Consider the following 26396-nt stretch of genomic DNA (forward strand, 5'->3'; position numbering starts at 1 on the left):
TGACAAAATGTGTTTTTCATCCCCTCCCCACCAAAATGGGGATGGATGAGCACCAGAGGTGTAAATAATAGAATTTTGTGATGGCAAAATACTGAAAATGCACCTAAGATAAAGCAGTAACTTGGATGCCCCTCACTCCCTAGCAGAGAAGCTTGATGATGAACATTGCAGCAAACAAACGTCACTTCCCTGAGAACATGCTTTTCTAACTTTTTTTTCCCTGCTACCCTGTAAGAAAGAAAATGGATATCATAACCCTATATGTACATAAAGTTAAACTTCTGAAACAGGTTTTACAAAACTCTGTAATCCTTCTAATGTGTGATGCACTCTGATATTTTCCATCTCTCCTATTTAATGCTCATCAAGACTCACTAATGGGTCAAGATCTACAGTTTAAAAAACCTTGCATTAGGGGACAGTGATGAAACGATCCATCCACCAAGCTACTTTGAAATCTCTGTCAGCATATGTATGATAGAAGGTATTCTTTTCCTTTTTCCAAAAAGGCCTTTGCAGTGGGGTGTTTCTTGTTCTCCTGTGAGTCTTTTTTTTATTTTGTTGTTACATAAATTAACCCATTTATTATAGGCTAGCAATGTTTCAAACTGTGGAGCTTCTACTGGTCTTTCAGTTCCTTCAGTCTTCTGATGGCAACTCTACTGTGAGGGCAGAAGTGGGGTTGTAGGTCCAGGTACCACCAGCTACTGTTTTCAGGCAGGAGCCACAGTGCCAGATCCCCACAGCTCATCTCTTCACCTTGATTTTGCCACAGAAGGAGCAAGTGTTCTTGCGTGCTGGCTGATTTAAATTTTCTTCACCATTTTCCTGAGGGAGGTGCCATGACAGGTCCTGTATTTACTGATGATTCTGACATTGGTGTGGTTAGCCATGTCGCCGCAAACTAGGTCAGATCCCAAGAGCCTGTGAGTCTTTTCTGTGCCAGTAAATATATCCTAACATTAATAGTATTGTCTACGCAAGAGCTCCTGTATGTCCGGGATTCTTGAGCTTTTTTAGCTATGCTGCTTCCTAGCTTAGAAAAGTGCAAAGTGCTGCATGCGAAATATTGGCTTGTGCAATAGAATCCATTATGAGTTTAATAACTTAGACGTGTGTAAAATGCAGAAAATATTTAACATGGCATGGCACCTTCAGTGATATAACAGGATTTATTTTTAAGTGCCTTCTAGTTATAACTGTTCCAGGCAGGAAGGAGAGGGGAGTGGGAGAAGAATAAGCTTTCAGTTGCATTAGCCCCTTTAAAGAGCCTTTCCCGGAAGCTCCACCCAGTGATTTCATAGCCACACTTGGCTGCAAGGAAGTCTGGGAAATGTAGTCTTTTAGTTGGGCACTTTGCCACCTGTAATGAACGAGTGTTCTGTTAGGAAGGAAGAAGGGGAGACTGGTTCTTAGCAAAGCAACTTGTGGTCTCTGCCACACATAAATACGCATCTCAGCCAGGAAACATGGAGTTTCATTCACATAATGGAATTAAAGTATCAGCAGTCGGTGCAGCTTTTCACCTGCTCTGAGATAAACAAACGGTGTCTGCTCACTAATATATCTCCAGCTGCATTTCTTAGTCCCTGGTGGTATTTGTGTTAGAAGCAGTGCCTTGGCCTAACTTCACACAGGACCCCTGCTCTACTCTTGCTCTAGAACATACTCCTTCCCATTTGTCTGAATTCACAGCAGGTGGCGACCTTTGTTTTCTATCTGGGTTGCATAGGTTAAAAGTATCCTTGGTTTTGAGGTACTTGTAGATTTTTAAAATGTTTTCACCTAATTTTAAAAATTAAAAGCAGACTATAAAATACTCAATATGGCAAAGCTATATTGAAAATAATATAGAATTTGGTCTATGGGACTGTGGGTGGAAAAGGGATCACATACTAAACCTGACAAGCTCAGGGAAGACCGCACCGCAGGCCTTATAAACCCAGAGACCAAAAGTAACCACACAGGTGGTCTGAACATGAAATTCCTAAAAGCAGGTCATGGTGGGAAGTCACTTCCTAGGCCTACAGCTTTCTTGTCAAAGGTCAGTCTTTACCTTTGAAGTTGTCTATTGTCTTTGTGCATCTAAGATAACATACCTTTGAAATGTCAGAGTAATTTTCTTTTCCAGTCCCCTCGTAGGCACAACTGCCCCGAGACCATGTTGTTACCTTGTTGCCCGCATCCCATCTCTATGTGCTGTAAATGTTAACTATCCTGTGCCCGCCAGTGTAAAAGAAGTATGTGTGTGTCTCCGTTTACTCTCTGCCCAGTCTCAGAGGTTTCCCTGCCTTGCTTTCTCCTGCCACCCTAATCGACCACCAATGACTTTCATGTAACCCTCTGCACATCTCCTTTGATTCTAATGTATAAAATAAGCTGCACAGCTGCCATTCTCTGGAGCATTTTCTCAATCCGTTGGGATTTTGTGTCTCAGCAATTGTCTTCAGTTTGGTTCAAATAAACTCTTCTAAGACTTCTTAGGCTGGATGTTCTTTCGTCAACAGGATTAGACCTGAGTTCAATCCCTGATGCCACCAGATTCTAGTTGTGTGATGTTGGGCAAGTGATAGAAACTTCCTATGCCTAAGTTTCCTCATCTGTCAAGTAGAATAATTCCTACCTCATAATTTTGACTAGGCCTAAACGATTCACCTGGCCCATGGTGAATGCTACATAGCTAGCTGATAGCTGTTACTGAGTCAATAAGACGTCACATCTGAAGATCACGACGAGCTAAGGGAGAGCAGAAAAAAGGAATTAGTAACTGATATGCAAAGGTGGGATATGCCTGAAGGGATGGGGACTGAGGTGGCAGGATGGTAGAGCACATGGTTTTCCTGCTCTGCCAGCCTTCTCCAACTGCTGAACTATGGTAGAGCCCTCTTGTGCCGCAGACAGGCACAGCCAGCAACAGTGCAGGTGGTGGTGACACTCAGGGTGCCAGGCTGAGGGGAGCTTCACAGGACAGCGCAGAGGCGGTGTCTTTTATGAGGCGTGTGAAGGGTGGTTCTCCCATGCTTGAGGACACTGAGGTCCCTGGGTCTCCTTTGGTACTGATTACCTTGTACCCCTTTTTGAGAATAAAAATGGGAAGAATCAGACATTCAGTGTAACTGGTACAACACTGGTTTTGAAAAATTTGGTACATGTTCATTTATTCAGCATTACTTGTTACTATGTTCCAGGAGCTATTTTAATTAAGCACTTTAAAAAATGCATATAAAGCTCACATATTCTTCCCACTAACTGTTAGAGGTAGGGAATATTATTACGCCCATTTACAAGTGGACAAACTAAGCTATCAAGGCATTAGGTCACTTGCCCTCTAGAGGACACAGTTCATAACAGCTTGGAAGCTGATGTCAGAGTCTCTACATTTAACCTAATCTAAGGCAGTCAAGGCCTCCTCTAGTTTCCTTTGGTGGAGAAACAGCGTTTAGGAGCGGGTTTAGTGATGTCTACCCCGGGTGGTCATAAAATTGGGTACAGGGACGGATTTGTACAGGGACAGAGGGCAGGAGGGAGGGGTAGCTTCCTGCTGGTAGAAAAGGGAGACCTATTTTGACCCTGTGGTTGAAGAACATAGGCAATTTCGAAGTGTAAGTCGGCCTCTCTTAAGAGCAGTTTACTGCCAGAGAAAGAAATTACAAATTTGTCTGTTTTATTTCTTACACAAATAGGATGATATGTTTTTGTTAAATGAATTTGTTAAATGAACCAACCACACTGAGGCTGGATTTCAGCTAACTGGTACCAAGCTTATGGCATCATAGAGAGTCATTTCTCTACTTCCTGTTTTTCAGGGTCCAAAAAATGTGTCGTGGGTATCTTAGCATGCTTTAGGTCTCATGGCCTGCAGATTCATTTTCTGTTTTCTCCCCAGTCCTGAAAGCCACCCTATATTTTTAATCTTCAAATTCTTGTTTGCCATTTTATTTATGGTAAGTGAAACCCTTTTTTAGGGGGTATGAAAAAATCATACTTGACTTTGTAGCCGCCTTTTGCTCTCTGTTCTGTGAAAGTATTTGGGTTTTACAAATGAAGGTTGTGGAAGGCGGTTTCTGGAGGGCAGGAAGAGCTCTGGCTTTGACCTGGTACTGGCTGAGCGCACTCAGTGAATGGTGTCTTGGAGCTGTGCACTTATAATTGGTTCATTTTTCCGTACGTACCCTTTACCTCAACAAAAAGAATGAAGATTTTGTGATTTTAAGGAGTATCAGCTCACCTGTTTCCAAGGAAGAACAAAAGAGAAGAAGGTGATGGAAAAGAGGCTAATTTTTTAAAATCCTCACCCGAGGACATGTTTTTTTTTTTTATTTTAGAGAGAGAGGAAGCAGTAGGGGGAGAGAGAGAAACATCAATCTGTTGTCTCCCATATGCTCCCTGACCCAGGATCAAACCCACAGCCTAGGTATATGCCCTGACCAGGAATTGAACCCTCAACCTTTTGCTATATGGGACAATGCTCCACCCAGCTGAGCCACCTGGCCAGGCCTCATTTGTGAAAATGGGGAGTCTAAGGTAAAAGTGTGGACTGACTCAATAATTTTACTTTTGGGTATTTATCTTAAAGGAACAAAGGTGTGTATAAATTTTTAGCAGTGTCATAGTAAAAAATTGGAAACAAATGGTGTGTAATAGTTAAATGATGGCACAACCAAAACTGGAATGTTATTTTGCCAAGGAAAGGTATGCTGTAAATGTTTGTTTATTAAAGCCACTTATAGAAAGCATAGTGCAATCCCATTTTATTTTTTAAAAAGCGAAGTATATATATTTTACATATATGCATAGAAAATAATCAGAAGAAGTGTATCATAATATTAACAATGGATTATACCAGAGGTAAAGAATCATGGATGATTCTTATTTCCTTGTCTATTTAAGGTTTTTCTTCCAGTAAGCACACATTTCTTGTACAACACTGTAAGAGAGGAAATGCACGTGTTGGGCAATAGTTCAGGCACTTCCTCACCAGGACAGAGTCTGTTCTGCCACATCCTCACATGATCCTGGGGAGGCCAGGGGTGCTGCTGGCAGCTCTCTAACAGTTTGTCTTTACAAACTGAGAATCACCAATGATCCCAGGGCCATGTTCGAATATGGCATCTGAAGTTCAGACATTCAAGAGGATCTCCATTCAACTTCACTGATGCTCAAGTCTTACTGGTAAAGGGGTCTTTTGTGGGTCCCTCTGCAATGAAGGGCTGGAAGAGCAATTTTGCCTCCATTTATGGATTTCACAGTGATTTTCTTTAGAGATCGAGTTACTCATTTTCCAGGATTCAGTTCACCCCTTCCACTTCATTTGAGGAATTCCTACTATCTATACAATTTCACGCTTGATTGTAAAAAATTCTGATACTTGTTTGTTAAGTAAGTTTTTATTGATTTTTAGAGAGGGAGAGGAAGGGAGTAGGATAGAGAGATAGAAACATCAATGAGAGAAAAACATCGATTGGCTGCCTCCTGCATGCCCCCTGCCCCCACTGGGAATCAAGTCCGCAACCTGGGCATGTGCCCTGATCAGGAATCAAACCAGTGACTTCTTGGATCATGGGTCAATGCTCAACCACTGAGCCACACTAGCCAGGCAAAAACTCTGATACTTTTCAACTACATTTTAGAACTCTGTGGAAGGCAGAAGTTCTCTTATTTCATTACCTTCTCAGGGCTCTGCGTGCAGTAATGGGTCTATCACAGGTGCTCAAGAAATGACTGGTTCCCTTGCGGCTTGAGACACAGAACCCTGCGCTGAGACAGAGGCCTCCAGAAGGAGATCTGAGTGGTGCAGAGGAAGAGCCCAGCCCAGCTGTGACTCTGATCGAGCCTCTCCCCATCTCTGGACTTCAGCCACCTCCTCTGAAAAAATGGCCAGGGAAGAGGTTTGGACCAAGTGGTGGTGAGGCCCCCACCAGCTCTAACCGCCTGGCTCTGAGGACACAGCTGGCCTTTTCTCCAGTATGTGTGCACATGGTATCGTAACCCTTACAGTGCCATAGACGTACAGTTTTGTTTTGTGTCAAAGACAAAGTAACCCTTTCACACACCCCTCCCAACGAAAATAATAGAATGAATATATAGAGATGGAAGACTGAAAAAACCAAGAGGGAAGGACTGCCACTCTCCTTGTAAGGCAAGTTCTCAGCTTGAAGTCTTGTAGTGGCTGCTGTGCAGGGCCTGTCGCCATGTTAGACGTATCTCTCTGCAGGGCTGGGCTTAACTCCGGGCCTGACCTGGGGCCTGAAAGAGACAGCCATCGTTGCAAGGGCCCCTGCAATGCAGTGCAGCATCCATCCATGTCTACCCGCCTCCCCAGCCTCCTAGCCTTGTACGGGTCTGCGGACCTGCCCCTGAGACACCAGCACAGCACTGACTGAGGGACCTCAGCAACCTGCCAAGTGCCTTACTTGTACCATCTAGTTTAATCCTCAGCAACCTGAGGCGCAGGCATTGGTCACGAGAGGCTAGAGAACATGCCCAAAGTCACGTAACTAGGAGGTGGTGGAGTCAGGATCTGAACCCAGGACCTGTGTCAAGGTGCCCGTGGAGGTGAGAGAAGTAGGCTGATAAATCATCTGCTGACCTGACCCTCAACCCCCGGAGGGTGTGAGCAAGCTACAGCCATCGGCCAAGGAGAGCGACTATTTAAAGTCCCCTTGGTGGCCACACTAGAAACGTGTGCTAATTCAGTACCGGGCTAGCGCCTCCTAAGTGAGCTCATTTGTCATGAGCGTCTATACACACTGTGCTCCACAACCTCTCTGCTGAAGCTGAGCTGCCCTCGATCATCACCGAGTGTGTTAGCTCCAGTGTGTGGGTTCCTCAGACGTGTTTCATCTGCACAGCTTTGTATTTCGGGGCCGAGTTTTATTCTCAGTTATTCATTTCAAAATGAGAATTTTCAGAAAAGATTCCAAAAGCTCCCAGCTGCACCCCAAGTATTAAAATTGCTAAAAATCGTTCTGTTTTTAAAGTCTGTATTCTCTTAGTGTATCACCTATGCATTGAGAATTTATTACATTTCCATTGTTAAAAATAATGATGTGTAAGACGCTGAACTTGGATCCCTGCAGAGAAATATCAAGGAGTGTGAAATGCAAACCCAGGTATAAAATTTGAAATGTTTTCATCTACTGAAAGGAACGGGTGAATGTAGGTGGCTTTCCTGAACCCCCTCCTCTCTTAGCCCCCAACCATAGGGAAGAGCCTGAGCTTTGGATAGAAGCCACAGCTCTGCTACTCACTGGCATTATGGCCTTGAACAAGCCACTACATGTGCTAAGCCCCAGTAAAATAATGGTCATGGTAACTGCTTTAAAAGTTGTTATGAAATTTAAAATATGCATATATATTTATATGGCAAGTAACTGGTACATGATAGGCTTTCATCAAATGGTGGCTATTATTATTGATAATCTGAGTGTAAACATGTCTCTGCCACCTTGGGTAGGTTTTCTAATCTCTGAGTGAGTGATCTGTGAGATGGGACCACAATGTCCATCACATGGGGTTGCTGTGAGAATGAGAGAGATCCTGCGTGTAACCCACGGCATAGTGCAGGGCTAGAGTGGATGCCTGTTAGATAATTAGCACAGGGCTGCCTTGGCCTTGGCGAGAAGGAGAGAGGAGACTGACGCCTTGTTCTTTTTATGATCATTTCAGAATGATCCTGGGCTGAAACTGGATGGGGTAGTCACTTGAGCTGCCCAATAGCTGCCTCTGGTCCCCCCTTTCTTTCACTCCAGTTCTGGGCAGCCAATCAAGGCCCTGCACTGACACAGGGAAATTAGGAACGAAGGCCATTATTTGGTTCAGGTGATAAAAGATGGGCTCTCTCAAAAAACTACATAGAGGAAGAGGAGGGGAGCTTTCTTAAGAAAAAAGCAAAACCCAGCTGAAATCATCCAGATAAAGAGACCTCAGGCCTTTTGTGGAGCTAGAGTAAACTGGGGGAATCCTTCAGATGGGTTTGGGTTTTTTGTTTTTTGTTGTTTGGGGCTAGGCCAAATAAGATGTAGATTTACTGAAGTCACATTTCTCCCCCATCTGCCCAACCTGGGCCTCCGTTTTCTCCAGTTGCCAGCCTTCTGCCTCTGCTCAGGCGCTATGCTGACTCCCGGTCCCTAGGACCCCACTGCCATGGCCTCTTGGAAATGTTCCCATTGCCTGCTGCTCAGGAAGCTAGAACCTGAGCCCAGGGCTGCCCAGGGGGTTAGCAGACCCAACAGTTATAACAGACTCACCTGGGACATTTGCAAACGCGTCTTCGGTTCCCTAGATTAAGGAAAAAGAAGGGGTAGAGTGGCTGCTCCCCAATAGTCCCCAAATATGGTTTCTTCCCTTCTCCTTTTTCTTTAGGTTTATAACTCTCAGAGCCCAGGTGAGGGCTTCTTTTCCATTCCTCTTTGCATCAATTAAAACAACAAAAACGAGAGCAAACATACCAAAACCCCTAAAACATTTCAGATAAAGATGTGGTTCACCTGCGTGGGAACCAAAGGATAAACTTCAACCCTTGGTGGTTTTGACCCAGCCCTTGTGGGCACTGGTCCCTGGACCCCAGAGACGACCCCCCCGCCCCCCACGGGCGGTTGCAGTCCTGCGGGCCCCGTGCACTCACTACCTGCCGCGCAGGGACAGGGAGGGATCCGTCTTCCATTTCAAGAACTTGCTGGGGAGTGGAAGGGGGGCGCGAAGGGGCTCGCCCGCGTCCCACCTCCAGGAAGAAACAGGCTGTGCCTGGCACTGCGGTGCGGCTCGGGGGCCCCTGAAATCTCGACCCCATCACCGCGTAAGGGTTGCCGGGGGCACGCTGCGCAACGGGGCGGGAGCGGAGGGGACCGCTCCCCCCGCGATTCCCTCGGACTTACTGTGGATGCAGATGACTGTGATGATCAGAGACAGGAGAAGCACCGCGCAGGCCCCGGCCAGAGGCGCCCAGATGTAGATGACACAGGGGAAGTGCAGGCCCCTCGGGTTCACTGGCAACGGAGACACCGACGTTTAGGAGCGGCCCCGGGTCCTTCCCCCACCCCGACAGCCCGCGCCCCTCTCCCGTGTTCCCACCACTCGGGCAGCCCTCGGGCTCTCCCTCCAGGATCAGGGCCCGTGGCCCCGGGAGGGCTCTCCGCGGGATTTGTACGGCCCCTGATCCGCCCCCGCCTCGGGGGATCAGCGCCAGCCTCACCTGGTGGGCCGGCTGCGGGCCGGCACCCCTCGGGGCGCGGGGACCCGGGCTGCGACCGGTTGGTGGGCGCGGGCGTGCGCGTGGGGGGTCTCGGCGCGGGCGTGGTGGTGGGCTTCGCTGCGGGAGCAACAGAGCGTGGTTGGGGCCGGGACCGGGGCGCCTGGGCGCGAACCCTCCCCACCGCTCCGCGCGCCTCTCTGCCCTCGGGGACGCCTCCTCCTGGTGTTCCGCGGGAGGAACGACCGACGGACGCCCGCGCTTCCCTCCGCTCTCCCGGCGGGGGAGACGGGGTGGGAACCTCCTGGCTCCGCGCCGACCCCTTGGTGGCGGGCGTGGCAGCCGGCAGTTCCCCGGGCTCCGCGACGGGCCACCAGGGCGCCTCCAGCTGGAGCGCAGGCGCCCGCTCGCTCCCTCGGCCGCTCTGCAGGGCTCGGCCCGTCGGCGCGCTGCCCCGTGGGCTCGGGTAAACATCCCCATTCTACCGACGAGCAAACGGAGGCTCAGAGAACCTAAGCACCGCGCCCAGAGCCACGCAAGCACCTCAACTCCAACCCAAAAAGTTATCTCCAGTCCCTACCCAGCGCGCCTTAGCCTCAGTTTCCCCTTCTGTGACGTGGAAACGGTGTGTATCTAAGGAACCCCCTGGGGCGCTAAGAGGCTCGAAAGCGGGGCGTGCATGTGGAAAACGGGTTCAGAGGGGAGCCCCAAGCCCTGCCCCGAGCGGCGCGGCGCCGTGCCCCGGGCGCCCGGACCTGGCAGGAAGACGGCCACGAAGGGGCTGAAGTACAGCATCGAGTTGCTCAGGGTGGCGCAGAAATAGTAGCCTTGGTTCTTCTCGCGGAAGTTGCGCAGAGTGAGGGTGTACTTTCCCTGCGACCCCTTGCCAGAGACCTGGGCCTTCAGCTCGTCGGGCACCTTGGACCGGGTTTTGCCGATGTAGACGAGGAAGGAGGGGCTGGTGGGGGCTCGGGGCTGGTAGAGCCACGAGCAGCCGGTCGACTGGCTGTCCTGCAGCAACTCGCAGCTCAGCTCCACAGTACTGCCCAGGGTCACCACCTTCTCCTCCCGCGACATTCGGAACCAGCTGGACGCGAGGGTCACGTTGAAGTCTGCCGCGGGGGGGGGGCGTGTGCAGGCCGAGAGGCTGAGCCCGGAGCCCCTCGCCTCCCCCTCTCCCCCCCCCTCGGCCCCCTCTCCCCCGCCTTCCCCGAGGGTCGCAAACTCACGGAGCATCAGGGCCAGCGGCAGGAGCAGCCGGGTCGCCGGCGAGGTCATGGCGCGCTCCCGGGCGCGCTCAGCTCCGGGCTCAGAGGCGAGTGGAGGCGGCTCAGGAGGCCGCGCGGTGGGACCGGGGGGGGGGGGGGGGGGGGGGCGCCCTTCGGACGGCCGCCGAGCCAGATTTCACCCTCAGAGGATGTGATGTCACCCGAAGCCCCGCCGAGGAGATCTGGTCGCCCACCTTTTCGCGATTGTCACCTTCCAGCCCAGGGAGGGGTTGGGGCCCTCGAGTAGGAGCCGTCGCGGCAGCCTGGTGGGGGGGCGGAGGGGGGATGAGAACTGCGGGTCTGGGGTGGAGGGAAAGGGCTTGGAAATGGCACTCTTGCGGGGGCGGGTGGTGGTGACAGGATAAGTAGAGAGTAGGGACTTCAAAAAATGAGGGTGAGGGTGCGCGCAGGGAAGCAGAGGGGTGTCCACTTCCTTTGCCGCCACTCAAAGTGTCTCCCTCGCGGTTACCTCGGGGCTTTGTTTGCAAAATGAGCACTGCGGGCTGAGAGGTAAGAGGAGCTAGTGAGGGACTTGCCCGCTCCTCGGGCGCTCGGCCAGGGCTGGCGGTTCTCTGCGGACCATACGCTTGCCGCCTTCCCCAGGCCTCGGCCACACAGCCTCATTCGTGCCTTCTTAGGGTCATTGCAACAGCCTCTCTCCTGGCCAGTCCTCCAGCCGTGGACAGTAGCCTCAGAAGGGGACCTGACGGTGCCACTCCCGCGACCTGCCAGGGCGGAGGGAAGCCTTTGAGCGCAGGCTCCTCCCGGCCTCCGCCCAGGCCCCAGGCTGCGTCCTCTCTCACAGGCCCTGAGATTGTCCAAGCTCTTGCTTTTGCAGTTCCCTTTGCTTGGGAGACTTTCTGCTTAAGCCCTGGGGCCAGCTCCGGTGCTGGGAGACTTGGACCTCATTTCTCTGTATTCCCAGTTCTGGGTGCTGGGCAGGGGTATGTGTGCAGCCTGGGCGGGTGCTTGGGTGAGGGCGGTTTTCCCTCTCTGGCCCTGGCCCTTCCTTTTTGTCTGTTGCTGTCCTGAAACCTTCCAGACCCAGTGAGTGCCCTCCTCCCACTTCTTCAGGGTTTCCAGGTCTTCCCACTGTGAAGCCTGTATTGGGTGCGCTTCACACTGTTGCTTAATTCTAGAGTCAAGCCACCTGGCAGGATCTGTTCTATGTGTCTGCCCCACCTGGAGTTCTGCCTGGTGGGGACCACGTCCCAGACACCCCCTGGATGTCACATCACAGCTTGGGCTGAGCTGTGTTTATGAACTGGACTCCCTTTGTGGAATCCTAACTGAAGTGTTGAATGGGCTTTTAAAAAAAAATTACTTTGATTTCAATGCCCCTTCCCCTTCTCGAAGCATCAAGATGCTTACCAAAACATCGCCCGGCCGGGCGTGGCTCAGCGGTTGAGCATCGACCTAGGATCCAGGCGATCGGGGCACATGCCCGGGTCGTGGGCTCAATCAATGACTCTCTCTCATCATTGATGTTTCTGTCTGTCTCTCTCTCCCTCTCCTTTCCTCTCTCTGAAATCAATAAAGATATATTTAAAAACAAACAAACCATGGAACATTCAACATTTTATATTTGAAAATGTTTTTAGAGTGCCTTTTAACTTACAAGAGCTACATATTCTTGAAAAACTTGAGACAATACAAAAAAGAATAGAGGGAAAGTTCTCTGTCTCAACTCTCCTCATAGTCGTCCATTCTCCAGAGAACATCACGGTTACATCTGAGCGTGCCCCTCAGATATTATCGTTCATAGACAGATGTTTGTACATTGTCTCAGACACGTGCAGTTGTACTATGTGTATGTATATCTTTGCAACTGACCTTCTTATCTAACAGTAGAAGGAAAGGTTTTCACTTAAGCTTATGTAGAGCTACCCCATTCTTCTAAATGGGTGCATTTTCATTTAAGCAGTGTCTCAGTGTTTATAATTACTAACAAGGCTGTGGTGGACACAATGTACCTGTGTCATTGAAGACTTGCACCAGTACATGTAACATTTCCACATTAAAGATGAGGGAGGCTGGGAAGGAAACCCTTTGTAGCAATGGTTATGAATAGGGCACACAGCAGTGGATGCCCTGGCCTGTCGATGTGTGTGTGTGTGTGCGTCCCTAGTTAAACAGGCCCAGTGCTGCACCTTAACTCACATCAATGAAAGTTAACAGCCAAGTCCAGACAGGCCACCGACCTGGCAGTCCTCATTTTAGAGAGCAGCTTGCTTTTTGCTTCATCTGTTCCCGCTGCACGGAGTGTCAGGCCCTGCTGGCCAAAGGGTCTAATAGGGAGGGTGGTGAAGAGGGTGGACAGCTATGAAAGTATACCTCGCCCAGGGGAGGAAGCATGGAGGGGAGCCAGAGTCAATCTGCAGATATCCGGATCTTTGGAACTATGCCCCTGAGTAGGATGATGGTCAGATTTTGGGGTGCGATGCATGAAAATAGGGCAGTCCCATCTCAGTCTCCTGGAAAGGAGCTGCAGCTGGCTTGGAGGCCTTCCAGCCTTGTGGCTTAGATGAGTATCAGCCATGGGAGAGGCAGCCTCTATTATACAGAGCGTGAAGAAGGGTGAGGGGGATGCTAAGGCATCATGTCAAACCCACCAAGGAGGCTTTGTGACCCCAATGGTATTTTTCACAGAACGTGGTAGATTCTCAACGTAACCACAACAACATCCGCTCTGTATCAGGCAGGAGAGCAGATGCAACTGCAAAAGTTTTGGGGATGCTTGCTCGATTTAGGGCCAGGTGTGCAGAGGGCTGGATATGGCCTGCCTCTCACCTCCAGGTAAGCTCCCACCCCCCACACTGCAGCACTCACACGGGATGGCGGAAAGAAATGACAATAACTGCACTCTGCCAAGCGAACCCCTAATTTTTTAAAAACATCCAGAGAGAGATAGGGTAAGGGAGCAATCAGTTTCTATGCTAAGTTTAAGCAGGTCTTTGTTTTTCTCAAGGTGTTTGTTCTTAAAACATGAAAATAAAACAATTTTAATTTACACAAATTAAAGACATATTTGGAATGCATGACTGGGCAGGGCAGCGGTAGGAAATTAATCAGGGCTCTGTGCCACAGTTCCTAAGATGCTGACTTAGACACAACCTGGAACGATGGCTGTGGAAGTTGTCAGCTGTCTCCTCTTGCCTAAGGAGTCAGCTTGTTTGGGCCTACAAAGGCCTTTGAGCTCTAGAGTTATCAGGCCTCCTTGTGCATCTCTTTACTGAAGAGCAATAGAAAATATTTGAAAGATTATCTGTACCTCAAATTCATTTGCCATAAATCTCTTGAAATTATTGCCTTTAATTTTGCTTTGTTTAAGGCAAATAAAAAGTTCAACTTAGTTTCTCCATTAGATTTTGTTGAATGCAGATTTTTAAAGATCACAGTGATGAGAGAGTTGGTACATGTTTCCTCATAATACACCTGCTTATGAGAACAGACGTTAAACACTCAAAAGGATCTACATTTAACATGGACCATGCTACTCTGGTATAGTCAAGGCCAGAATCTCTGTATGGTTCCAGAGGGACTTCTGGCAGATTTGGCTGATTACTCATTAAACAGTTGAGACTCGTCTTACAAAACTTGCCCACAACAAAACAGACATGGGCAAGATTATGGTTCTTGGAAAGGCTAAAAGTCAACTATATTTTTGGTAAGTGTTTCCTCCTTAGCGTGTTTTAAAAGCTGAAAATATTAAGTGCTGGGAGGCCCCAAAACTTAACAAATGTGTCCTGTCACCAGTGAGACATACGGCATGTTGCTGCTCTGCAAAATCTGTGACCTTTCCCAACAGGCAGTTCAAAGGCCAACGTAGCCACCTTGGCCATAGTAGAGAAAAGGTTTTGATTCTCACCTCTCTTAAATGTGACCTCTGTTCCAAGGACAGATGCTTTTGTCTACATTACTCATGGATAGCACGTTACACATTCTCCCAACAGCCAAGGAAGCTAAAATGGGCAACTATTATATCTGCCTTCTAAGCCACAATAACAAACTAATATTAACCCTGTCTAAGAATGAATCTAATTATTTTTCTAAGAAGTCTATACTTACAGTTCTCTGGAATAACCAATAGAAAAGAAGACCAATTCTGATTAACAAAGAGTAAATGTATCCCATTTTTCCTCCTCCTGCTCCCCATTCAAATAATCATATAGAGACACTTAAAACTGGAAAGATGTAGCACTGCTCTTCCACTAAACATTTAATGAAGACTCCAGCCCGGCCGGGCATGGCTCAGCGGTGGAGCATCAACCTAGGATCCAGGAGATCGGGGTTCGATTCCCGGTCAGGGCACATGCCTGGGTTGTAGGCTTGATCCCAAGCTGGGGCCTTGCAGGAGGCAGCCGATCCATGACTCTCTCATCATTGATGTTTCTATCTCTCTCTCTCCCCCTCCTTTCCTCTCTCTGAAATCAATAAAGATAAGTTTAAAAAAAAAAAAATGAAGACTCCAGGAGAAGTTTCTTTCTTCTGACCTGAGCGCCAAGGCACATACTGCTAAGCTTAAAGCAGAGGCTAAGCGGCTTGGTGGGAATAGTCGGTGTCTGGGGGAAGCCAGGGTTTCCTCGTGAGTCTCTCACTGCTGTGCTTCGAGATCCTAAAAGGTGCTGCTCTTTAAGCCTCCCTGGAGCTTCTCTGTGCTCTTCTTCCACTTGGGCCTGTTTGTTGTGTTGATCTTCCCACCGGATCGCCTGCTGGTTTTCACTAGCTGTTAAATGGCCGTCACCAATCTGTTTTCGTTCTGCTTCCCCTGTGGGAGGCCGCAGGCTGAGTCCGTAGCTGCTTGCAGTCCCCGCAGAGCGTGGGTTTAAGTCGGCTCACACTGTTTCTCTGCATTTGGGAAGAAACTGTGCTCATTTGTTTCGTGGCTCATATTATCAAATTCTCAAGAACTCGCACATCTCGAAGACCACGTTTTTCTTCAGGTTCTTTCACAAAATAATGGGTCTGTGATCTAACAGCCTTGAAAGAGTTTCTCCAAGATCCTTGATGATGAAGTGCACTGGCCAGCCCTGGGGCCCTAGCGAGTCCCTCTTCCTATTGCCACTGCCTCGCAACCCACAGTGGCCTCAGTCCCCTCACAACTCATCCTGATCTGGACCTATCCAATACTTTGTTACTTTTTAAATAAAATTTCTTATTTTGAGATCATTGTAGATTGACACTGCAGTTATAAGAACAGTACAGAGAGATCCTGAATTCCCTTCACCCAGTTTCCACCAATGGTAACATCTTGCTTAACTATAGTACAATATCACCAAAGGCTACTTTTTACATTTAATAATTAATTTTTGAGATTCATAATTTATTTGTGTTATTTTTGAACAGTCGTGCACTACCAATAGTTGTAATGGTGGTGTAACCTAAATAACTTTTTAATACTTAGAAATTTATGGCTACAGGAAATTTCAACTTATATACATTTTTGGCAGAGAAAAATGATCAGTAAAAAATCTTCAAGCATAAGAACCTATTATAGTAGAACAAAATTCTACGGAGGAAGTGAGATAGAATTTATAAGTTCAAGGAGAAAAAAGAATGATGAAAAATTTCCAAAAGTTAAAGAACTTGTTCTTATATTTTTAAAATGGGTGATGGTTGAAATAAAATTGATATTTATTTATAACCCTATTAGAAACAAAAAGAGTGATGTAAAAATTTTATTTTAAAATATCAACATCTACAACACATGGAAATTGTGTGCTTTAAAACTGTTTATATGAAAAGTGTTTGATGTCAAGTTCAAACTGAATGAAGGAGCGCACCCATGTTCATAGGAGCATTAGTCACAGTAGCTAAAAGGGGGAAGCTACCCAGCTACCCATTGATGGATGAATGAAGGAATGATCAAAATGTGGTATATCCATACAAAGGGGCCTTAAAAAGGAAGGCAATTTTGCCTGGCCAGGTGTGGCTCAGCGGTTGAGCCTCGACCTAGGATCCAGGCGACCGGGGTTCGATTCCCGGTCAGGGCACATGCCCAGGTTGCAGGCTAGGCAGCCCATCAGTGACTCTCTCATCATTGATGTTTCTCTCTGTCTCTCCCTCTCCTTTCCTCTCTCTGAAATCAATAAAGATATATTCAGAAAAAAAAAAAAAGGAAGGCAATTTTGCCATATACTACATGAGGACCTTATGCTAAGTGGAAATAAGCCAGTCACAAAGAGACAAATAGTATGTGATTCTACTTACGTAAGGCACACAGAGCAGTCAAAATCATGGAGGTAGAAAGTAGATTGATGGTTGCCAAGGGCTGGGGGCTGGTGTAATGAGGAGTTGTTGTTGAATGGCTATAGAGTTTCAGTTTTGCAAGATAAGAGTTCTGGAGATGGATTGCCCAATAATGTGAATGTATGTATTACCACCGAATTGTACACTTAAATATGGTTCAGGTGCTTATATGTTGTATGTATTTTTATCACAATAAAAAGTATTTTTAGCGAATGTAGCAATACAGTCTTTCATATCTCGGGGGAGGGCTGAGGCAAGAGCAGTAGGATTTAATCACACCTGCCACTGTGTATCCATTTCTCTATTGATGGGCCTTGGGCTGCTTTAGTCTTTATTGCTATAAACAGATGCCACAGAAAGCAGCCTTATACCTTGTCTCTAGAGTCCATGCACAAGATTTTCTCTAGGGTGCCGACCTGCAAGAGGACTGACTTAAGGCGGATGTCGACCTTGAGAGGTTTTCCTCAGACCTGTAGCTATTGAGATGCATTGGTCGCCGAGCTGCGGAGAGGCCGAGGGGGTGCCGCAGCCGCAAAGCCGGGCAGGCGCGTGGGCGAGGTTCGGGCGCCTGAGCCCGCGCGGGGTCCCGGCTACGCCCAGGCTCGCGGACCCGCCGGGGGCCGCCTTGCGCTTGGGGCCGCTGGGCGGCGCGGCGGCCTCGGAGGGCGCGCTGCGGGACGCGTCGGGGACCCGCGGCTGCCGGCTCCCTCCCCGCGAAACCGTGACTCGGAAGGTACGTGCAGCAGATGCCCCGGCTGCGTGAACCTGGGCCTCCGCTCGCCGGTGCTCCGCGAGGCCCGCTGCCGCCACCTGCAAGGCCCGTGGGGCCGAGTTCCCGGGCCGGCTCCTGCACGTGGGCTCCGGGGGCCGCTGGTGGGTGCCGGGGGCTCGGATGCCCGCCTGCCGCATTCACCCGACGCGTTGCTCCACCTGCCCGCGCGCTTGCGCCTCGGGCCCCACCGGCTGCGCTCCGAGGCCAGTGAGCAGCTCCTGCGCGCGGAGCGTCCTCCCGTCGTGCTCGCCGGCTGTCGGGTGCCCCCGGCGCTGCGGGAGGAGCAGGTCTTGCAGAAGAAGGTAGACGCTGGCCCTGAGCCCAAGCTGACTGGCGGGTGCAGGCCGGAGGCTCGAGGTGCAACCCAGTGAGGCCTGGGTCCCCACCCAGCTCCGAGCCCCCGCAGACCCCTGGCAGATTTGTTTGCCTGGGGGATTGTGCAACTGGCGTGAGTGAGCCTCAAAAATGCAGAGTGACCGACATAAATTATATGCAGAGTGTTCTCGCTGGGTTTTCACAAAATTAGGGGGCCCCCTCTCCAGCTCACATTGTTTCTTGGTAGCCCCTAATTCAGAGTCTTCTTGGTCTGGGAGTTGGGGAGAGCAGAAGAGACAAGACCACATAAAGTTTGTCACTGCCAGAGTCAGTAATGAGCATTACACATGAGTATGTCTTTTCCAACTGGGCCTCCTGGGGCCTCCTCACGGAGGCATCCTGTCTGTGAGCTGACTCTCAAGCTCCCTCAAAGCCATGCAGGTTTTCGTTTTAAATTTTGAGCTGCAGTGTTCATACTCTCATTTTCATGAGCGACGTTTTTGTTTAAATTTTAACTGATTTTGAAACAATTACAGTCTCTGAGGAAACTGGAAAAATAATACGGTACATCCTTTGCAGCCTTTGCCCAGCTTCCCCACATGCTAAGGTTTTACATAAGCAGAACCGAACTAGAGACTGGCATTGGTAGGACTGTTTGGATTTTACAGGGGAACTTTGGGCCAAACAACCTGCTTTGACTCTTTTTTTTTGTGTATTGACAGGGATGTTAAAGTGAGTTGAAAGGGTAAGACATGTTCTGATCTGGAAATGTTTACGGAGTCATAGATTCTGGTTATGTTATACTTCAGCGACCTTTAAAACACAGAACCCTATGGAAAGGGATGTGTTAGCGTACATAGCTGGCACTTAGCTAGGTGATGGTAATCCTACTTTAAAAACTAAACTGGCAGGAATAGACTAACTTTCTCACCTAGGTGGCCTGTGGCTAGTTAATAAAACCAGGAGATGCAACAAACAAACAAACCTGTAGCTATTGAGTTCCTATTTACCCAGATGGTTACATGGTTTATAACTCTTGGGTTTGTCAGGGTTGTTGTTGTTGTGTGTGTGTGTGTGTGTGTGTGTGTGTGTGTGTTAATCCTGACCTGAGGATAATTTTTTCCCACTGATTTTTAGAGAGTGGAAGGGAGGGGGAAGGAGGGAGAAAGGAAAAGGGGGAGAGAGAAAGAGAGAGAGAGAGAGAAACACTGATGTGAGAGAGACACATCGATTGGTTGCCTCCTGCACATGTCCCAACTGGGGTCAGGGATTGAACCTGCAACCCAGGTAAGTGCCCTTGACCCGAAATCGAACCCGAGACCCTTCAAGCAGGCTGATGCTCTAACCACTCAGCAACACTGGCCAGGGCAGTCAGTCTTTTCAATTCTGCCCATCTGCTGGATGCAAATCGGTATCTCATTGTCTAAACTTGCACCTCCCTGATTAAAGTTGAGCGTGAGCATCTTGTCGTATGTTGGCGGTTCAGCTTGCCTCTCTGCAGAGTGCCTATGTACATTTTTTGCCTGCTGCTATGTTGGACATCAACAATGTAACTTCCACACACCAGATACTGTCCCTGCCTTCCAGGGCTCACATCACTTAAAATACCAATTTTATTGGTGCTTAGAGAACCCGATTTCTTTGCAATAATTGTGCATTACTAATTTCTTTTTTCTCCCCAGGCAATAAATATTTTAATTTTTGTTTCATTTTTATGACAAATAATTTTCAAGTTTATTTCCTTTTTGAAAACTGTAAAGCTAAACCACAAACAGATACAATCAAGACAGTTTATCTCACATTGAGATGCTCCATCTGCTCCTCCCCCAATTCAGTGAGCACTGACCAGGCAAGTGTGGGGTGGGGAAAGACTTTCTTGGGTAGCATGTCCTGAGTCTGGGGTACGTGGGGTGGGGGCTGGGGAGCATCAAGGTTGAGGACAGGCTCTCACATTTGTCTCCATCCACATTTACCTGAGACCAAGGGGGCCAGGAGACCCCAGGTCACTGCGGGTTAACAGAGAGCGAGAATCCGTCCCCCTCCAGAAGGGAGGGAGTGACCTACTCCTCCTGCCTTCACAGCCCAGGTGAAAACTTTGCTTTTAGCCTAGCTCTCTGGGTGCTGGACCTGTCCACTCCCCTGGGGTGGGGCCTGCACTTCAAGGCTTGCAGGCTCACCCTCAGTTCAAGGCTGCACATTCTGCATTGTGCAGGAAGGCACCAGGTGGTGTGACAAACAGAAAGCCTGACAGCAGGTCTGGAACTTTCAACCCAGCAGATTCAAGTCGGGATGGGGTGAGGGTTGGGAGGATCAGGTAAGTAATTGTCCCCCTACAAAACTTTATTTTTGATTAGAATAGATTACCATCTCAAATCTCTTCCACAAAAATAAAAAAAAAAAAATCAAAAGAAGAAAACAAAACAAAACAAAAAAACGCAGCCACATGTAAGTTGTTTTCTGTGCTTTTTCTTTTTTTTATTATAAATTTTTTTTGCAACATTTGACAAGCTTTATTATTATTATTTTATTTTTAAAGTTTCTTTATCTTTATTGTTGAGAATATTACAGGTGTCCCCTTTTTATCCCCGTTGATCCCCTCCACCTCACATCCATCGCACCCCAGGCTTTCCCCAGGCCAGTGTCTGTGCCCATGGGTTATGCTTATAAACATATAAGTTCTTTTATTAATCTCTCCCCACCCACGCCTTCCTTCCCCCCATCCCTCTGAGATCCCTCAGTCTGTTCCATGCTTCTATGTCTCTGGATCCACTTTGTTCATCAGTTTATTTTGTTTATTATATTCCACTTATAAGTGAGATCATGTGGTACTTGTCTTTCTCTGGCTTATCTCACTTAGCATAATACTTTCTAGTTCCCTCCATGCTGTGCCAAAGGCCAAAAGGTCCTTCCTCTTCACAGCTGTATAGTATTCCATGGTGTACATGTGCCACAGCTTTTTTATCCACTCATCTACTGACGGGCACTTGGGCTGTTTCCAGATCTTAGCTATTGTAAATTGCGCTGCTATGAACATAGGGGTGCATAAGTTCTTTGTGATTGGTTTTTGGGCTCCTTAGGATATATTCCTAGAAGTGGGATCACTGGGTCAAATGGCATGTCAATTTTTAATCTTTTGAGGAAACTCCATACTGCTTTCCATAGTGGCTGAACCAGTCTGCATTCCCACCAGCAGTGCACTAGAGCATCCTTTTCTCCACACCCTCGACAGCACTGGTAGTTCATTGATTTGTTGATGGAGCCATTCTGACAGGCGTGAAGTGATACCTCACCGTGGTTTTAATTTGCATCTCTCTGATAATCAGCAATGTTGAGGATTTTTTCATATGTCTCTTAGTCATTTGTATGTCCTCTTTGGAGAAGTGTCTATTTAGGTCCTTCGCCCATTTTTTAATTGGATTGTTTTCTTCCTTTTGTTAAGTTGTATGAGTTCCTTATATATTTTGGATATTAAACCTTTATCCAATGTGTCGTTGGGAAATGTGTTCTCCCATACTGTGGGCTCCCTTTTTGTTTTGTTGATTCTTCTGCTGTGCAGAAGCTTTGTATTTTGATGCAGTCCTATTTGTTTATTTTCTCCTTAGTTTCTCTTGCCCTAGGAGATGTATCAGCAAGCATATTGCTACGAGAGATGTCTGAGATTTTGTTCCCTATGTTTTCCTCTAGGATTTTTATGGTTTCATGTCTTACATTTAAGTCTTTTATCCATTTTGAATTTACTTTTGTGTATGGTGTAAGTTCGTGGTCTAGTTTTATTTTTTTGCATGTATCTGTCCAATTTTCCCAATACCATTTACTGAAAAGACTGTCTTTATTCCGTTGTATGTTCTTGTCTCCTTTGTCAAATATTAATTGACCATATGGAGTGGGTCAATTCCTGGGTTCTCTGTTCCGTTCCACTGACCTATATGTCTGTTCTTGTGCTAGTACCAGGCTGTTTTGATTACAGTGGCTTTGTCGTATAACTTGATACCTGGTATTGTGATCCTCCAACTTTGTTCTTCTTTCTCAAGATTGCCGTGGCTATTCGGGGTGTTTTTTGTTCCATATAAATTTTCAAAGTGTTTGTTCTAGATCTGTGAAATATACTGTTGGTATTTTAATAGGGATTGCATTGAATTTATAGATTGCTTTGGGTAGTATGGACATTTTAATGATGTTAATTCTTCCAATCCATGAACTTGGTATATTTTTCCATTTGTTTATATCTTCCTCTACTTCTTTTTTCAGTGTCCTATAGTTTTCCGAGTAAAGGTCTTTTATATCTTTGGTTAAGTTTATTCCTAGGAATCTTATTTTTTTAGTTGCAATGGTAAATCAGATTGCTTTTTTAGTTTCTCTTTCTGAGAGTTCATTATTGGTGTATAAAAATGCCATTGATTTCTGGGTGTTAATTTTGTATCTGCTACCTTGCTGAATTCATTTATTAAATCTATTAGTTTTTCAGTGGAATCTTTAGGATTCTCTACGTACAATATCATGTCATCTGCAAATAATGACGGTTTTGTTTCCTCCTTTCCAGTTTGGTTGCCTTTTATGTTTTCTTCTTGTCTAATCGCTGTGGCTAGGACTTCCAGTACTATGTTGAATAAGAGTGGTGAAAGTGGACACCCCTGTCTAGTTCCTGTTCTTAGAGGAAATGGTTTTAGTTTTTGCCCATTGCGCATGATGTTGGCTATTTGTTTGTCATATGTGGCCTTTATTATGTTTAGATATGATCCCTCTATTCCCACTTTGCTGAGAGTTTTTATCAAAATTGGGTGTTGGATTTTATCGAATGCTTTTTCTGCATCTATTGATACGACCATGTGATTTTTGTCTTTCAATTTGTTTATGTGGTGCATCACTTTTATTGATTTGTGGATATTGTACCAGTCTTGCATTCCTGGAATAAATCCCATTTGGTCATGGTGTATGATCTTTTTAATATATTGCTGGATCCGCTTTACTAATATTTTGTTGAGGATTTTAGCATCTATGTTCATCAGACTGTAATTCTCTTTCTTTGTAGTGTCTTTATCTGGTTTTGGAATTAGGCTAATACTGGCCTCGTAAAAAGAGTTTGGAAGCATTCCTTCCTCTTGGGTTTTTTGAAATAGTTTGAGGAGGATGGGTGTTAGTTCTTCTTTAGATGTTTGGTAAAACTCCCTTGTAAAGCCATCCGGGCCAGGGCTTTTGTGTGCTGGGGGCCCTTTGATTACTGCTTCAACTTCATCAGCAGTTATCGGCCTATTTAGATTTTCTGACTCTTCCTGACTGAGTTTTGGAAGGTTGTATTTTTCTAGGAATTTATCCATTTCATCCAGATTGCCCAGCTTGGTGGCATATAGTTGTTCCTAGTATTTTCTTACAATCCTTTGTATTTCTGTTGGGTCAGTTGTTATTTCACCTCTTTTGTTTCTGATTTTGTTTATTTGGGTTCTCTCTCTTTGTTTCTTAGTGAGTCTGGCTAAAGGTTCATCAATCTTGTTTATCTTTTCAAAGAACTAGCTCTTGGTTTCATTGATCTTTTGTATTGTTTTTTTAGTATCTGTCATTTATCTCTGCTCTGATCTTTATTATTTCTTTCCTTCTACTTACTTTGTGCTTTTCTTGTTGTTCTCTTTCTAAGTTTTTAAGTTGTAGGGTTAGAGAGTCTATTAGAAGTTTTTCTTGTTTTTTGAGGTAGGCATGTAGTGCTATGAACTTCCTTCTCAGGACTGCTTTCATTGTGTCCCATAGATTTGAAGTTGTTGTCTGTTCATTTTCATTTGTTTCCAGGAAGCTTTTTATTTCTTTCTTGATCTCTTTGGTAACCCATTCATTGTTTAAAAACATGCTTTTCAACCTCCATGTGTTTAAATGTCCTTTGGTGTTTTTATTGTAGTTGATTTCTAATTTCATGCCACTTGTGATTCGAGAAGATGCTTGATATGATTTCAGTCTTCTTGAACTTGTAGAGACTTGTTTTGTGTCCTAATGTGGTCTATCTTTGAGAATGTCCTGTGTGCACTTGAGAAGAACGTATATTCTGCAGCTTTGGGGTGAAATGTTCTGTAAATGTCAATTAAATCGATCTGATCTAGTGTGTCATTTAGGGTCACTGTTTCCTTGTTGATTTTTTGTCCAGTGAAGTGAGTGGGGTGTTAAAATCCCCTAGTATGACTGTATTGCTGTTGATGTGTCCCTTAAAGTCCTCTAGAAGTGTTTTGTTTTTTTATAAATTTAAGTGCTCCTATATTGGGTGCATATATATTTATCAGGGTTATATCCTCTCGTTAGATTAATCCCTTTAGTATTATGTAATGACCTTTCTTGTCTCTCGTTATGGTCTTCATTTTGAAGTCTATTTTGTCCGATATGAGTATTGCTACCCTGGCTTTTTTTTCATTTCCATTTGCATGGAAAATTTTTTCCCATCCCTTCACTCTCATCCTGTGTGAGTCTTTTGTTCTGAGGTGGGTCTCTTGTAGACAGCATATATTTGGGTCATGTTTTCTTATCCATTTAGCCACCCTATTTCTTTTTATTGGGGTATTTAATCCATTTACATTTAAGGTTATTATTAAAAGATACTTATCTACTGCCATTTTGTTTCTTATACCTATGTTTCTTATTCTCTTTATTTCTACTTCTAACAGTCCCTTTAACATTTCCTGTAATGCTGGTTTTGTGGTGATAAAGTCTTTTAGCCTTTTTTTTTTTTTGTCTGGGAAGCTCTTTATTTCACCATCCAGCTTGACTGGTAATCTTGCTGGATAGTCTTGGTTGCAGATCCTTGTTTTGCATTACCTTGAATACTTCATGCCATTCCCTTTGGGCTTGTGGAGTTTCTGATGAGAAGTCAGATGACAGCCTTATGGGAGCTCCTTTGGAGGTAACAGATTGCTTTCCTCTAGCTTCCTTTAAGATTCTCTCTTTGTCTTGGATTCTTGACATTTTAATTATGATGTGTCTGGGCTTGAGCCTCTTTGGACTCTTATTGCTTGGGACTCTCTGTGCCTCCAGAACTTGTGTCACTTTTTCTTTGACCAGGTTAGGTAAGTTTTCTGCCATTATTTCATCAAACAGGTTCTCTAACCCCTGCTTACTTTTGACCTCCTCGGGCACTCCTGTAATATGAATATTGTTACATTTTATGCTGTCCCACAGCTCCCTTAGACTGTCCTCCTGTTTTTTAATTGTTTTTTTGCTTTTGGGTCTCTGATTGAGTGATTTTTTCCTAACTTGTCTTCTAATTCACTGATCTGATCCTCAGCTTCCTCTAATCTGCTGTTTATCCCTTCCAATGTATTCTTTATTTCTACTATGTCATTATTCATTTCTGACTGGTCATTTTTCATAGTTTCCATATCTTTTTAAATGCTGTTGAGCATCCTTACAATCAGTATTCTGAACTTTATATCTGAGATTGCTTATCTCCATTTCATTTGGTTCTTTTTCTGGAGACTTCTCTTGTTCTTTCATTTGGGGCTTGTTTTTTGGTCTCCCCATTTTGGCTACTTTTTTGGTGTTGTTTTTTTTTAAGTGTTAAGTAGATCTGCTAGGACTCTCAGTCTTTTTGGAGGGTCTCTGATATAGGCCAATGTCAGATGCAGTTTGTGACTGGCCCTGAGTACCCTGTTTGGGGCTATCAACAACCCCAGGCTTGAGGTCTCCACTGCTGGAGCTGAGTGCATTTGGACAGGACCAAGATGCATATCAAAGTCTGCTTTTCTAAGGCCTGAGTCCCAAAGCAGATCAGGCAAAGACTCAAAGCACCCTGAGGTTTGCCTTTGCTTGCAGAATGATTAATCTGATTGTCTTAACAAGGCTATAGAAACTCTTCTGGGCAGGGTTCGGGGCTCTCCAGCAGGGTGGGGCAATTGCTTCCCCCGTCAGGCAAAAGCCAAAAATTTACCTCCCGAGAAAGATGTCCCCCACAGTCTGGGGGAATGATTCTGCCCAGACTCTCCCCACACAGCTCCAGTCCACTCCACTCCCCCTCTGCCGGAGCCCAAGGTGAGTGGCTGCACACAAAACTTCGTGTGTTGGCTGTTGAAGAGGGCGCCTGCAGTTCCAGCAGCCTCTCCCTGGCAGACAGAAACCCGGCTGCTTTTCACAGCCAGATGTTATGTGGGCACCTTTCTCAGTTCTGGTGCTCTGGGCTGGGAAGCCCAACTTGGAGTTTAGACCCCAGAGTCCTCAGTGGGAACCCCTACAGCTGGGATATTCCATCAGATCTTCAGCTGCTGCCTGTGGGAGCCCAGCCAGCCCTCTCGCGTCCACACTTCCTACCAGTCTCTATGTGGTCTCCACTTTTCCTCCTTGGTTATGAGGGTGCTCTCCAGCTCATCTTCAGTTGGTTTTCAGGATGGTTTTTCTATGTTTTAGTTGTAAATCCAGATTGGTCCCAGGAGAGTGTCAGTGTAGCTTCTACTCAGTCCGCCACCATCTTGGATCTCTTTTTTGTTTTTATTAAATTTTTATTATTAAAAAAATAAATCTGGTGTTCACATTTCTATAAAGAATTACCCTGCTTTTGGAAAGCCCTGCCCCAGCGGGGCCAGCTAAGCAATACTTTTCCCTGCCCACATCTACTGTGCAAGAGTAAGTCTAAGTTCAG

At 46.4% G+C, this 26396-nt stretch overlaps 1 protein-coding gene and 2 pseudogenes across 1 annotated transcript; all 3 read right to left on the reverse strand.

Moving 5' to 3' along the window:
- Positions 1–555: 555 nt before the first annotated feature.
- On the reverse strand, positions 556–893 carry LOC148091683 (large ribosomal subunit protein eL43 pseudogene; annotated as a pseudogene).
- A 5301-nt stretch (positions 894–6194) lies between these two features.
- On the reverse strand, positions 6195–10468 carry CD8A (CD8 subunit alpha). Its single transcript, XM_087823865.1, has 6 exons — positions 10420–10468; positions 9946–10302; positions 9194–9310; positions 8877–8987; positions 8250–8280; positions 6195–6246 (listed from the first exon to the last, which is right to left on the reverse strand). Exons 1-6 carry the CDS (start codon positions 10466–10468, stop codon positions 6195–6197), a joined length of 717 nt encoding a protein of 238 aa, XP_087679991.1.
- A 3414-nt stretch (positions 10469–13882) lies between these two features.
- On the reverse strand, positions 13883–15565 carry LOC148091684 (biogenesis of lysosome-related organelles complex 1 subunit 5 pseudogene; annotated as a pseudogene).
- Positions 15566–26396: the final 10831 nt, after the last annotated feature.

The sequence above is a fragment of the Miniopterus natalensis genome, chromosome 13 (genome assembly GCF_054644295.1).
Source record: "Miniopterus natalensis isolate mMinNat1 chromosome 13, mMinNat1.hap1, whole genome shotgun sequence".
Taxonomy (NCBI): Eukaryota; Metazoa; Chordata; class Mammalia; order Chiroptera; family Miniopteridae; genus Miniopterus; species Miniopterus natalensis.